Below are 15,504 nucleotides of genomic sequence, written 5' to 3'. Positions count from 1 at the left end.
AAATTACCTTGATGCTGAGGCCAAACCCTCCGATGGTCTGTCTCCGGATTGTTACAGTCCTCTCCTTGAAGAAAAACCTTCATTTAGTCGCGCTTACATGATATTATCACATTTCATCACGGCTGTTTCTTAAATCCCTTCCTGTTTTGGTGTCCTATTGCTCTTTTCACCTTGTAATTTACCGGCACTTTCCAGCAATCGCCTAGATTTGAAACGAGAGCCACCCGGTTGTAGTCATAGCCCACTGTGACACCAACAATGAAAAGACTAATAGGACATGAAAACAGATGCACACGGAGAGATTGGCATACGAGATCATGCCTGTGTCACTGTCGGCTCTGACTAAAACTTCGCCGCCACAGATTTCACACACAGGCGATTGCTGGAAAGTAGTGGTAAACCAACAAATGAAAAAGAAAAAACAATACAACACTAAAACAGACACACAACGACAGATTCGGGAAATTAGATCACGTCGGTGTCACCGTTGGTTCTCATTAAGACTTGGCAGCCACCTGTTTCAAATACAGGCGATTGCTGGAACGTGGTGGTAAATAAAAACATAGATGGGATACTAAACCAGATATACATCAGACTGGAGAAAAGAGATAATGCAGGTGTCACGCTAACTTGACACACAGGCAATTTCTGGAAATTACTTGGTAAAATGAAAGCTCGGGTAATTGTTTCAAATGAGTGGCTGCCAAATTTGACTCCGGAGCCTACCTGCGTGATTTCATTTCTCCAAGATGTTGTTGTGTCTCTCGTTTAGTGTCCTAGAATTCTTTTTCATCTTTTGTTTTCCAGCAATCGGCCACGTTTGAAACGAGCGGCTGCCAAATTTGAGTCAAAGCCCACTGTGAGCTTAGTGGTCCAATCTGTTGCCTTGCGTCAAACACAAGCTCACTAAAGAGTAAAAATGACATGACAGTGTTATTAAAAAAAAAGCTAAAAATACCCACAACTATGCAAATATTGTACTTTGCATGTGTTCCCAATTACGTAAACAGCAGCCATATGCGTGGTGATTTTTCCTGTGTCGCGGGGTCATACCCAATGAATATTCATGTGTCTTAAACTTTATAGGCGCTCATTGAGCTGCTGTCTCAAGGCACACTGAATTTTAACTTTACAAGCCAGCTCCCTCCAGCTCCTGTGAAATCTATCAAATCCCATCTTGCCAAGCATCCCACTGATACAAGCGGAATGCCGCTGAGGGCGTACAACTCCCAATTTGACTGGAATTTGGGGGAAATATGTATCCAAAGTGGCACAAAGAATGAGAATGCAAACCGCTGTCATTATTGACGCCTAAGTCCTAAAGATCTCAGTTCAGCGAGCGTCAAACATTTTTTTACTCCTTGCAAGCAAGAGGATCAATTGAATAGAGCAGAATGCAGAACACAACGCAAAAACTGACTGACTAAAACCATTGTGACGGTTTTACCGAAACAGGACTGTCTTGTGGATGTATTGTAATCAAAAGGCTTTTCATCATGCTGCTTTGATCACTGTTGCCAGGGGCAACCATCCATCCTATCTATCCACTTTCTATAGCGCGTGTGTCCTTATCAGAGTCACGGGTGAGCTGGAGCCTATCCCAGCGGACTTTGATTGGTCGTGACTCAATGGTAGGGGCACATTTAGGGGCACAGACAAGCATTCATACTCATATTCACGCCGATAGTCAACTTCAAAGTCTTCAATGAACCTAGCATGCATGTTTTTGGAGTATGTGAGGGAGCAAGCACAGGGGAGAACATCCAAACTCCACACAGCCGAGATTCGAACCTAGGACCTGTGCATTGTGCTCCCCGGCACAACCATTCAAAACGATACATTGAGCCCACACAGACACTCAGAGCCTTCACTTGTGGTTTGTTGTTTGCACTAGTTGAATGTGTGTGTGTGTGTGTGTGTGTGAGTGATGTCAGTGGTTACTTACGCTCGAATAAAAAGGTTCTCCCGACACGCAGATGACATCTTGCTCCTGAATGGTCAGAATATCTTTAGCCAAGTGCAGTCGGATATGAAACGGCTCCTCATTACCTTCTTGCATCAAATAAATCCCAGTCTTTGTCTGCGAACATTGGGAGAGATAACATCGTACATCAGGGCTAAATTAAGTGGCCATGAAATGAAATGGCCGCTGGTGGCGAAATTAGGCGGCTTTGCTGTGGTGCGTTATTGCCTTGGCTTGGCTTGTTGTTGCACATCAACACGATCCTAAAAAGAGAAACTTTTCATGGCTTCTACACACATTACGAACCAGTGAAATTGAGCAGGCTCTGTTGTCACTTCCCGGCAATACACAAGCAGCAGGACTGTGTTTCCAATCACGCATTTGCATAAATTAGCATTCGGCCCCGCTTCCCCTCCTCGACTAATTACGATGCCTGTCTGCCCTTGACTTGAAAGGGTCTAAATAAAGAAGGCACCTTCCTTCACCTGACAGGACCGCTGAGAGAAAAGGAGGCACCCGGTTCAGCGCGCTTGTCACCAGTCATCAGTTAACAAGGCCGCCGCGCCGCATGGGTGCAATATGTTAGTTCCACTGCGGGTCAGTTAGCGCTGGTAACGAGCGTCGCGGAGGAACGAGGCCTCCGCTCCCCCGCCTGCAGCTGCGGCGTGACGGATGGAATCAGAGGAAGAGAGAGAGAGTGTGCATTCTCCCGCCTTACTCGGACGAATGCGTGCGCGTGTGCGTGTCATTAAGCAGGCAAGAGGAGGGCATCGCTCAACACAGGCGGGGTCAGTGAACGCCTCACGCGGATAAGCGCCGGTGACCTGTGTCGGAGCTCGCATTGCTTCTAATTGGCCTCATCATCTCTCCTCACGTTGTGCGGCCTCGCGATACCATCATTAGCCGCATCATCGTCTGTAACCCAGTCGAACGTACGCTCAACACATACTGTACTGTATGCAACAGCAGTGTTTCCCAGCCTTTATCAAGCCATGGCACATCATTTACATTAGAAAAAATCGAATAATGTACACCGCCGCACAAAACAATATACACGGGCAACCCGTGTTTACCACGGCCGACGCGTTTCCGTTACAAGAAAATCTGAAATATTACCCACAGCTTTTGCTTCCTTTCCTTCTTATGTTGGTCCGGCTGACAGTCTGGCAAAGGATTTTAACGTGGCCCTCTGTAACTCCCTCGACACTGTAGCGCCATTAAAAGTACAAACACGTACTAAGAAACCTCCACCGTGGTTCGCCAATTAGACCCAAGCACTTAAGAAAACTGTAGGAAGCTTGAGCGTACGACCAAACTTGACTTCCATCGTGCTTGCAAGCTAACCCAACAGCAGCTTTCTTTCTTCCTTTTCTACTTTTAACAGCTCCCCATTTCCCTCCATAAAGAAGAGATTAAAGACACTTCAACCCTTCAATTAGTGAGACTAATAGAAACACTAGATTGTATGGTATGGTTACACTGTCACACCTTGAGGGAGTATCCCTCGATAAAGTCAGAAAAACTCGTTAGTCCAGGAAAACAAACAACATGCTTGCTCGACACGCTCCCCGGGAAGCTTGTTTAAGAGCTTTTTCCAATCGTAGCTTCCTCTATTCTAAACATTATTAACTTATCTCTCCTTTGGCACAGTACCTGCAGCTTTTAAGGCAGCTATGATAGGACTCTGACTTAAAAGACGCAACCTCGACTCTATGATTCTTAGCAACTACAGACCATTGTCGCATCTTCCCTTTGTCTCCCAAATTCTTGAAAACCCGCGGCACAACAGATTAATGATCAAATCTTGTTTGGAGAATATGAATTCAGGGCGGAACATTCTACTGGGACAGCCCTCACAAGAGTGTTCAATGATCTTTTTCAAGCTTTGGACTCCGACACCTGATCAATAGTATTAACACTTGACATTTGCACTGCCTTTGATACCGTCGATCGTAATGCACTGCTAGATCGCCTTGAAACGTGATTGGTATTAAAGGCTTTGCAATTTAATGGTTTCAGTCTTATCTCTCAGAGAGAACACACCGTGTAATTCACAGTAATGTGACCTGAGTATATAAAGGATAGCTGCGGAGTCCCACAGGGATTGGTACTTGGTCCCTTTACTGTTCAGTAGCTATATGCAGCCACTCTGAGATATCATTGGTAACTGACATCAGCTTTCACTGTCGTCCTGCTGATACCCAACTTTGCATGTACAACCCCAATTTCAATGAAGTTGGGACCGTGTTAAACAGAATACAATGATTAGCAAATCATGTTCAACCTATATTTAATTGAATACACTACAAAGACAAGATATTTCATGTTCAAACTGATAAACTACTGTTTTGAGCAAATAATCATTAACTTAGAATTTAATGGCTGTAACACGTTCCAAAAAAGCTGGGACAGGTGGCAAAAAAGACTGAGAAAGTTGAGGAATGCTCATCAAACACCTGTTTGGAACATCCTACAGGTGAACAGGCTAATTGGGAACAGGTGGGTGCCATGATTGGGTATCAAAGGAGCTTCCCTGAATTGCTCAATCATTCACAAGCAAAGATGGGGCGAGGTTCACCTCTTTGTGAACAAGTGCGTGAGAAAATCGTCGAACAGTTTAAGGACAATGTTCCTCAACGTACAATTGCAAGGAATTTAGGGATTTCATCATCTACGGTCCATAATATCATCAAAAGGTTCAGAGGATCTGGGGAAAATCACTGCATGTAAGCGGCAAGGCCGAAAACCAACATTGAATGCCCGTGACCTTCGATTCCCTCAGGCGGCACTGCATCAAAAAACGACATCGATGTGTAAAGGATATCACCACATGGGCTCAGGAACACTTCAGAAAACCAATGTCAGTAAATGCAGTTCGGCGCTACAGCCGTAAGTGCAACTTGAAACTCTAATATGCAAAGCATATCAACAACACCCGGAAACGCCGCCAGCTGGTCTGGGCCCGAGCTCATCTAAGATGGACTGATGTAAAGTAGAAAAGTGTTCTGTGGCCCGACGAGTCCACATTTCAAATTGTTTTTGGAAATTGTGGACGTCTTGTCCTCCGGGCCAAAGAGGAAAAGAAACATCCGGACTGTTATGGATGCAAAGTTCAAAAGCCAGCATTTGTGATGGTATAGGGCTGTGTTAGTGCCAATGGCTCGGGTAACTTACACATCTGTGAAGGCACCATTCATGCTGAAAGGTACATACAGGTTTTGGAGAAACATATGCTGCCATCCAAGCAACGTCTTTTTCATGGACGCCCCTGCTTATTTCAGCAAGACAATGCCAAACCACATTCTGCACATGTTACAACAGCGTGGCTTCGTAGTAAAAAAATGCGGGTACTAGACTGGCCTGCCTGCAGTCCAGACCTGTCTCCCTTTGAAAATGTGTGGCGCATTATGAAGCGTAAAATTCCCCAGACTGTTGAACACTTACAAAGCTTCAACAATTAGTGTCCTGAGTTCCCAAACGTTTATTGAATGTTGTTAAAAGAAAAGGTGATGTAACACAGTGGTAAACATGACACTGACCCAGCTTTTCTGGAACTTGTTGCAGCCATACAATTCTAAGTTATTGATTATTTGCTAAAAACAATCAAGTTTATCAGGTTGAACATTAAATATATTGTCTTTGTAGTGTATTCAATGAAATATAGGTTAAACATGATTTGCAAATCATTGTATTCTGTTTTTATTTATGTTTAACACAACATCCCTACTTCATTGGAATTGGAGTTGTATTTGGCGACAAAGTCTGTAAACGAGGGGCATTTCTCAGTGAAATGAAATACTTGATGTCCGGCAACATTTTGCTTCTTAACTCTGAGAAAACTGAGATGGTTATTGGTCCTGCCAGACAGGCACCTGTTTAAGGACACCTCTGTGGGCTTTGACCCATTAGGTAACCATTACCTAAAGTGACTCCGCAAAAACAAAATTGGGAGTTATGTTTGACCCAACTCTCTCCCTTCAACTGCACATTAAGAGCATGACAAGAACTGCATTTTTTCACCTTCTCAATATCTTTAAGATACAGCTCATTCATTCCATGAGTGACACAGAGACCTTAGTTCATGCATTTGTTACATCTCACCTTGACTGTTGTACTATGTTGCTTTCAGGTCTTCCTATGCCTGCAGTTAGGGAAACATGCTGCAGCAAGACTTGACTAAGGCTACAACCTGAGATGTGATTTTAAGGTTTGCCACTTAGTGGTACCTGCTGCTCCATTCCGAGCCCTGCGCGTGCAACATGCTGGTCTTTTCACTGACTCAGAGAGCTAAAAAGATGTTAGCAAGTTCTAGAGAATTCTCTATTCAGGCTACAGTCACTTCATCAAAAGCATTATTATTTGACTTACTGAAAATAGCGCAGCTACCTCTATATAAATGTATATGTATGTATTTCTACATGTTCATATTTGGTCAAACCACATGCAATTCATCTCTTGCCCTGCCTTAACATCTGGATTTTGGCCTGTTTTGCCCTTGGGGGCTAGTTGGCGATAAAGGCGAGGCTGGCGCTGTTTGCTGTGGGGGACATCGACCGAGCAGGACATGCCTAGAAGAAAACCTCCTCCCCAGAGTCGCTTCATATTATCAAAAGGACTCGTGCACTGAACTTGTGCGGTTTAAACTGTGTACATAAACTTGAATGAAGTGTATAATTTCACGTGATCAATGATACCCACATTGTTGGCATCCACTACAGCCTGGTCTTCATCCCTCCTTCTGTGTTTGGCCTGATATATGTGTTATATATAGATTATTTGTTGGTTGATTTGTTGTTATGATGTTTTGGAGAGTTTAGCATTAGTTACTGTGAAGCCCTTTGAGACTTTTGTAATTAAGACCTATACAAATAAAACTCAATTCTCAGTGCTGCCCCGCATGTTGCTGCACAACGTGATATTACACTGAAGGTGCCTAACTCAAAATCGGAATTGGATGCGTTCGGTAAAAACCCATATCAAAAATGTTACATAAATATTCACTATCGCTGAACTGTGATACAGCAGGGGTTCACTGTACACTGAAAAAATGATGAGCTCATGTCAATTTATTCATGAAATCTGGGCCTGTTTAGTCTGATCTCTCCAAGCACACGCTGTACAAAACTCATTGACCGCCACTCACTTTCATTTTTTTAGCATTCATTTTGACAAATAAACCAGCAAAGTAGGATTCAACTTTATTCAGCAAAAATAGCAAAACATATTACGGATCCATGAATATGTATTTTATATATTGCTTTACATATTATTTTACCATTTCAGCCCCTGCAAATGCGTGAATGCAAACAGTCCGCCTCCCAGTGTCGTCTGTTCATAATCGTCCAGAAACCAGGAAGTAGCCATGCCAACTAATGAATTTTGGGACGAACACAAATATGGTGCTTTCTTCATTTTTTATTTTTTATTTTTTTCACTTTCCTTTGTAGTTTAACCCTGGCGCAGTTATGTTCTCCACTGAGTGTCATTCGAGTCATATAAATCATTATGGTGTTCCTATAACAGCAAATCACATGCTGGCCTAAGACTTTTGCACAGTACTGTATCTGTACCAGATGTACTTTATATGAACGTATAACTGTAATTATCTCAGGGCATAGGCCAAACATTGCGCTACTGTGTAGGCTCAGAAGTGCTGGTTTCAGCGAAACAAGGAATAGGTTGTGTAACGTATTTTTATGATTCTTCATCTTTGGCTTTTTTTTTTTTTTTACCACAGCATACCACCAACATGTTATTAAGACACCTGGTAATTGTTTTAAATTGCAAAATAAAAATAAAAATGCATAACGTCTCTTTTAAAGCGTTAACTGTGGAATCCATTTGAACTCTGTTGCTAACCAAAACAGCAGCACCAACGGAGCCACGTCAGCGCTTTCTCAGACGAAGTGCGCAGTTGTAAACGAGGTCTCTGTGCAATGTTAAAGATGATCTCTCATGATGTGGAGACGGCGCCTTTAATGACGATCCAGTAGACGCTGATGCGATAACGGTCACTCCACGATGTTGTGTGCGTCCATGTGTCCATGTGTTGGGGAGCTGCACGACTTATTGGTTCCGCCCAGTGTGCCTCGATTTGTGATGTTTCTCTGCGTGTCTCCATAATATTCCTCTTTATTTTGTTTTCAAACTCCACTTTTACTTGACATAAATTGTAAGACACCACTAACATTGTTTAATAGTATTCCCAAAATAAGGACCTGCCTCCTAATAGACGCCTTCGCCACAGTTGAGTAAATAAAAGCCCCCGGGCCACTATTTGCGGGAATACGATATATATACACTTCCCTGCATTAGCCACTTGTAAAAGGAGAAAGGGGGGGGGGGGGGGGGGGGGGGGGGAAACTAAATGCTCTCCATTGGCAGAGATTGATTAAATGCTACCAACCTCTTCATTTGAGGTCTTGAAATCCATGTGCTACCGCGCAGTGAGGGATTCTGCAGAGGAGAGAAACACAACAGAGTTATAAAAGCGGCTGCAGCAAAAGCCCACAGCCGATTTAAACTGGCTTTGTTACCAGTAACGGCACTTACAAAGGAGGCCTGACACTTCATTGAAATGTGACGTAAAAACTCAGGAAACGTCTTATTCAAGGATTTTAAAAACACTTGCATGTCGCAGAATAGTTAGACTATATCGATGGATATACTGTAAATAAATAGAAAGGTGCATCTCAATAAATTAGAATAATGTGGGAAACTAATTATAGAGGTTCACTACACACAGACTGACATATTTCATGACATAATGTTTTTACAGCACACAAACACCACTAATTCACCATCTCAAGAAATGATAATATTACAAATCAACCAAAATGATTTTTTAACATGGAAATTAGGTCAAAATCCATCCATTTGCTCCCGCTTATCTGAGCTCGGCCTGCTAAAAAGTAGTTTACCATGTGTTTAATGAATATGGATAATATTGGAGTTTCACTTTTTGAATGGAACTGCTGAACTCCGTTAACCTTTCGACTCTGTATATTCTAATTTATTGACACACACCTGTATATATTAAAGAATTTGTAGAAATATCGCATTTTTAACAGATGAAAGCACAGCAGCACTTTATACAGTATAAGGATTGAATGTTGTAAATAACTACAACTACAAGCTATTTTTCAATTCAATATTTTAAAGTAGAAAGTATACATATGATTCGCGAAAACAAACAATTCACACAGAAATGTTGAATGCCACACATTGAGTGTGGAGCACAAAGTTTTTTTGGACCCTTTACAGCCAAACAACTTCCGATAACTGTATAAAGTCATGGTCACGTTGATACAGCTTCAAATAATGTTTAGAACAATATTAATTGCACGTAAAAGGGCATAAAACGTTTTCGGACAAATACAGCACCTGCTGTTTCAGTTGCTGGATACGAAACACAACTCGTCTTTTGAACATAACATTTAACATTTTACAGTTGCCCGCAATCGGGCACAAAAAAACAAGCTTGGCCAATGAGCTAAATGCTGCTTCATCAAAACATTATTCTCAGATCAAATGTAGCAGCCTGCTCTGGCGAATTTCCATTAAACACACATTATTTTTGTTTGTTTGTCGCACAACGATCTGTTCATTCACACACACATACAGTATATGTGATATAAAAAATAGTCAAACTAAAAAAAACTAGCTCGTCTACTAGATTTTTTTTCTTCTTTTGAAAATTTTACTCCCCAGAATGAGCAGCGGGTAACCTCAGGAGAAAAGCAGAAACCGTGAAGCAGCAAGAAATAATTTATGATAGCAGAAGGTGAGAGTAAGGCGTCCTAATAAATGTTTCAATCCATTTCTCCCCACATATAAAAGAACTGTTCTTTTGTACTCGAGTGGGAAAGAACGTCGCCATTGAAGTGCCATCGCTGCTACATCTGAACCGTGTCTCATTTGCAGAAACGGCCCCGCTCACTTTTAATCAGACATGACTGCCACTTGACTCAACAACCGGAACACAAAAAGCGGCTCCCGTGGGCCCCAGGGGAGGGACACTCACTTCACTAGAAAGGCCCCCAACTGTTTTGATGTGGAGATCAGGCCATCGAACACCCAGCTGATCCCAGATCAGAGTGGCGTTGCTGCGTGAGGGCCTGTCCACATCCCTGATGGAGGCGGTGTTCACAGGCTTGGAGGTTGGCGGGGGTGGGCGTACCTCAGGGCTTCATTCCGGGGCACTTGCAGGTGAGGACCTGCGATAAGAAGCAGAATCAGAAAAAGAGTAAATTCTCCGGAGAGGAAACGAGAGTGACTGTTGCTGATTTAACGCTTCAGAATGGATGGGAGGAGAACGGTTGTTGAACCAGATGCAAGAACAAGAACATGAGATTTCAGAGCAAGCTTCATTCTGGAGAAGAATGCCTGGCCTGTAACACCCTGTCAAAATGCAATTAGCTCATATTATTGCATTTTGTAAGAACAATGCGCGCAGCTTGTTAGGATGCATTGCTGGCTGCAGGCCACCTTTCTGATGAGAGGCAACGTCGCCGCCACCGTAACTGCTTTACAGCATGAATAAAAACAAACAACAATCAAAAAAAACAAAAACAGAAACAAATACACTAGTCCAAACTACATTTCATGCATAAACCATCCTCCCCTGATTATTATACAGCAAGAGAAGCCTTAATAGAATTTGCAAATGTATATGTCTGAGTCCCACGTGGATCAGGAGCGAGCGATCTGCAGAGGAGCTGAGGTGAATAGAAACTGAAATGTAAAGCGATGACCTTAACCAAACAGCCCAGGGACGCCCTCAAATATTAATCATGTGTTAAAGTCAAACTCATAAGCTTTCATACAGGGAGGTGACAGCTCTGCTCGTCTGCTGGAAAAACCTCACTTGTATTTTTGTTTTCAATCAAAGTTTAATTAGGACTAACAAAATTGTTTGACTGGGTTTTAGTCCTCCAGTGGTTCTTCTGCCTTGCATGGTTAATAACATACTTGAAAATGTCACTAGTTAACACCTGGACAAACATTGTGTAAATTTTACCATGATGGCACTTACTCTAACCGCAGCCCGAAAACAAAACGCGTGCAGGCCCTCAGGAATCAAGGCCCTCACTCCACCTCTAACCCCAATCCTAGCCATAGCCTGTAACACTGTTCCCTACCCTTGAATCCTTGTCCTAAACCAAACTCTGCACCTGAATTTAAACCAAATCCCATTGCCAAACCCTAAAACTAATCCCAGCCCTAACTCAGACCATAATCCTAGCCCCAAAAAATGAACCTTTTGCCCTAGCATAACAGCCCAAACCAGTCTAACCCTAATCCAAGATGTATCCCCAAACCCTTGCCCCCAATGCTAACCCATATCCTTTACTCCTAATCCTAAACTTATATTTTACCCCTACCCTAACCCAAATAGCTGTAATCTAAATACTAGCCCTGATCCCTTTCGATCTGATTGGCTCAGAGAAATTATGCACTTCTACTGCCTCATTAGTAAATGACTCGATGTGTTCCGTTTTCCTACAAAGAGTTCAAAAGTAATTTGCTGTAGTCCCGCAAAAAGCTCCCGAATCATACTGGACTCAGCTGCTCAATAACCGGATTGCACTGGCTGCGTTCGATGCAACAAAAAACAACAGCAGCAGTCCTCAATTCTCTTACGTTGAAGTTTTTAATGGTTTATTGATCAAAGTATAAAACATTGATTTGGTGTGGACGTATCTGGCAGGGAAATCAATGACTAAATTCCCGCTCTGGCGTACTATAATGTATACAGAGCAGTGGGCAACTGTGATGTGGCGAGCTTGCGATGTGCTTCGGTGTTTTAAGTGCGTCGTGCAGAAGCGGCAGCTTGTGTGATGGATGTGAGCGAAAGCTCGTATCAAAACAAACGTCATGTATCTGAATGCAAAGATTGAACAGACTTTTTGATGCCTTTTGAGTCACCTTCGGAGGGTTTTTTCTTTTTTCTTTTTTCTTTTTTACAAACACTCCATCAGGTATTTGCAGTGCCACCAATTTTGCCAGGGCCATGTTGCGTCTGACACAGTGGAGAGACGGTACGCGGGACATTTCCGTGACTTCCGTGGCTTTTTTAGCGTTGGCGTCCGCTAACGCTAAAAAAGCCAAAGGCTGCCGCACACAGAGCGATGCGGCCGAACCGTGGTTTGGCACTTCTTTTCATGCGTGTTTTTCTGATGTGTAATAGTCATTACAGCTAGCATTTGTTGTGCAAAATAAATAAATACAAATATTTTCAAATGAAGAACTGTGAAGCCGAGTACAATGATTTTTGTATCTAGAGTCCCACTTTTACATTGTTTAAAACACACTCATTATTGGGTGTTTTGACAAAAATCTTGAGGGGGTGGGGATTCTCTTAATTCCATTTTGCAATAAGACTGTAACATAAGAAAATGTGGAAAAAGTGAATACTTTCTAGATGCATTGTATTTGCAACTCAATTGTTTCTTCCTTTCTTTTTTGCGAACATTGTTAAAATGTCAACATTTGTCCTACTTTCTGTATCAGATAATAAAGCGTGTCGCTTAATGATTAAAAATGATTCTGAATCCATTTAGGATTGTTTGGCCTTGGTCTGCGCTCGACTGCATGTTATTTTAGTTGCAGTAACATAATCAAATTTAGCTGGAAATGGTCCTTTTTCTGCAGGAACTTAAGTGGCTTTCTGTGTCTGCGAGATACAGGTTGACCATTTGATGCACAATTCTGATGACAAAAGAAAAGAAGAATGATAGCATAACTCATAAAATATGAACATTTGAAGGAACTTCAGGGCTTTCATTGTATCAAATACTGAGAGACACAAAATTGCAGTTTGTTTTCCTATCAGTCGGCAAGGAAATGTTGGCGGTGCAATTAAGCATCTGTGACATTTGGATTTCTTTATTTTTTGGGGTCTTTTCTTACCAATGTTTAATAACATTTCACAATCCTAAGAGACAGTAGTCACAGGCTTAGACTGTTGTGTTTCGGTTCATGTGGGAATTTTGACATTTATTTTGGGCAAGTGAAGCAGGGTGCACTGCGGACTCACCCCTGCGTCACTTGACGGATTCAAACCCTGAGCCGCAGAACTTTGAGGCAGGCGGGCTAACTGCTACTCCGCTGTGCTGCTTGATTACCTTTGAAAAGCAAAACTTGGGAAAAAAATATGAAAATGTATAATTGAATTCAACGGAGGCAAGTTTCGGACCTGTTCTGTGCGCTGCTGTGATTGGCCAGTCTGTGTTTTGGGGGTGTGTCTTAGCAAAAAGGTGAGTTACTTCAAGATGAATCGACAAATTTCACACAGTTGGCAGGAATCTCAACCAAAAACAAATCAATGAATCGATTCCGACGCATTTCATCCTTTGTGGCCTTTGCTCCCGAGTACATCTGTTTCTCCGCCTCCTGCTCAGGAAGACGACGCTCGGATCGATCATTCGCTCGAGACGAAGAAGAAGTCTCTCGTCGCGCGTTCAGTCCTTCGAGAGCATTTATCAAAATAGGAGCGCGTCACGAAGCTCCCGCGTCGCCCCTCTGGGCGCCGCGTACATGTTGAGTGATGGGCAGAGCAGTAAATTAGCACACTCATTTATAGGCTGAGCTCTTGGCCTTCCTGACTGTGATGCATGCCCTCCGCCAGGAGATATCAACTTGTCGCATTCTCCACACACAAGGTGAGGACACTCCGAGTCAGCAGTTTCCCCATAAGACCAAAGATTTTCTTGGTTTCATCCAGGACGCAGGTAAAGCGACTTTGCGTGATCCCAAATGTCCTCATTCTTCTTTCTTGGGCCTTTTTATTGACAGCCCCTCTGTTTAACTTCATCCCAGTTGGAAGCAACACCAGTCATATTGCGGACCTCATGTTGAGTCGTGGTGGGAATCGGAGACTAACTCACAATGGCGGTATCATAATATTTGCCAGCGATAATGTTACATTTCAGCTATTACAGTGTAATAGTTGTACTGTAACTGAAATCATCATAAACTTACAATGTGTAATAATTCTACAACAGCGTTTGTTTGATCTTGTCACCAAAGGTGTTTTAAATATTTAATGATATCTTTCCAGATGTAGTTCCTCTCCAACTGTTGCGTTTAGGTTCATGTGGGAATTTTGACTTTATGTTCATGAAATACATTTTTTTTCCCCCAAATACTGACTTTTTTTTTGTCAAGAATTTTTTGGGATTGCTTATTTTTCTCCCTTTTTTTTCAACATTTCAACAGGTATTCAACATTTTTTTTTCATCCCTAAAGTTTTTTTTCTTTTTTTTTTTTTATAATTCTTTTCACCTCAACCATCCAAACATTTTTTTTTAATAACTTGCATTAACATTTTTTCTTAATAAATAAAATAAAATATGACCTTCTAACATTACGACTTTGATCTTTTGGCTTTACAACTTTTTTTAAAGCTAGTTGAAATCAGTTTGGTGTGGCGGAAGAGTGGTTAGCACATCTGCCTCACAGTTTTGAGGTTGGAGGTTCGAATCCATGCTCTGGCCGTACCGCTTGGATGGATACAATCTGTTGTTGTTCGCATTTGATTTACTGACACAAAGTCAAAGCAATCAACTCCATTTTTGAGACAGCGATGTCAGGTCTTAAACTGTCGAGTTTAGATCTGAGCTTCATTTAAAGTTTAATCTTGAAAAAAATAGATATAATTGTTTTATTCTGGAAAGATTGCAGTATTACCCTTGTACCTTTACAATTGGTTTAAAACAGGTTGTTGGCACTATCTGTAATAAAACAAAGCAAAAGTGACCAGGGTTTTTTTTTTTTAATTGTCGCCATGTCTACCTTTGTATAAAAAGATGTCAACAAATCGTGATATATTTTGTCCGACACTTAATGTTCAATGTACACTTGGAAGCATCTGATAACTGTGACAGATGACGGTCCGTTGCTAAACGGATTGGGCGTCTTAATCGTGTTATCAGAAACAAATGAGCACAAAGCCTTGTAATGTGCCACTAAATAGCATCCTAATTACTCCACTGCGTCTGTGCAAACACATCCCGTGTGTAAATACGCGCGGCGAGGCCCGAGCAGCCGGGACCGGGAAACAGGGCCGGGAAGCGGCGCCGCTTCTGCGAGGGGAGTGCTTGAAAAAAATTCCAAAGGGCTGAAGGCGACACAGAAAAGAGCGGAGGGACACATCTGCGCCGCGGCAAAACGTACATGCCTTCAACCATCCCTCAATCGGCCTGCCAATTAGAGCTCGCCGACTCATCTCGGGGCGCACGTGAAGCTAAATGTACATTTGATTGACGATTCAAGCAGCAAGTGTGAAGTTGGGCTTTTTCTTTCACGTGCCCGAAGATGTAAAGAGCTCACATACATATCAATGAATGGCTGTAACTTTTCATTCCCGGAAGAGCCATTTGAATTCATCTATATTTGAAAATACAGCATGAATACTTCATCCTGATTTGGAAATGAGGTACAGTGTAGTGGAAGCTTTAAAGATGAAAACTCCTGAGATCATATAATTCATACGTTTCGCGACACCTTTAAGGAAGAATTGGCCTCTAAACTTCCACTTC

At 42.2% G+C, this 15,504-nt stretch overlaps 1 protein-coding gene across 8 annotated transcripts in view; it reads right to left on the bottom strand.

The window, feature by feature from the left end:
- Positions 1-15,504, bottom strand: part of sntg1 (syntrophin, gamma 1) — a 38,435-nt gene that overhangs the window by 16,630 nt on the left and 6,301 nt on the right. For 2 of the 8 annotated variants that reach the window (XM_061796765.1, XM_061796767.1), the window contains exons 2-5: positions 9,987-10,179; positions 8,370-8,419; positions 1,946-2,080; positions 8-64 (exon numbers count right to left, since the gene is read on the bottom strand). In XM_061796765.1, the coding sequence (XP_061652749.1) occupies positions 8-64; positions 1,946-2,080; positions 8,370-8,396 (219 nt within the window). In that variant the 5' untranslated portion in view covers positions 8,397-8,419; positions 9,987-10,179. The other 6 variants (XM_061796762.1, XM_061796764.1, XM_061796771.1 and 3 more) reach the window with 5 other exon arrangements.

The sequence above is a fragment of the Phyllopteryx taeniolatus genome, chromosome 14 (genome assembly GCF_024500385.1).
Source record: "Phyllopteryx taeniolatus isolate TA_2022b chromosome 14, UOR_Ptae_1.2, whole genome shotgun sequence".
Lineage (NCBI taxonomy): Eukaryota > Metazoa > Chordata > Actinopteri > Syngnathiformes > Syngnathidae > Phyllopteryx > Phyllopteryx taeniolatus.
The sequence above is the reverse complement of the archived record's forward strand: the minus strand, read 5'-3'. Positions and strand labels throughout refer to the sequence as shown.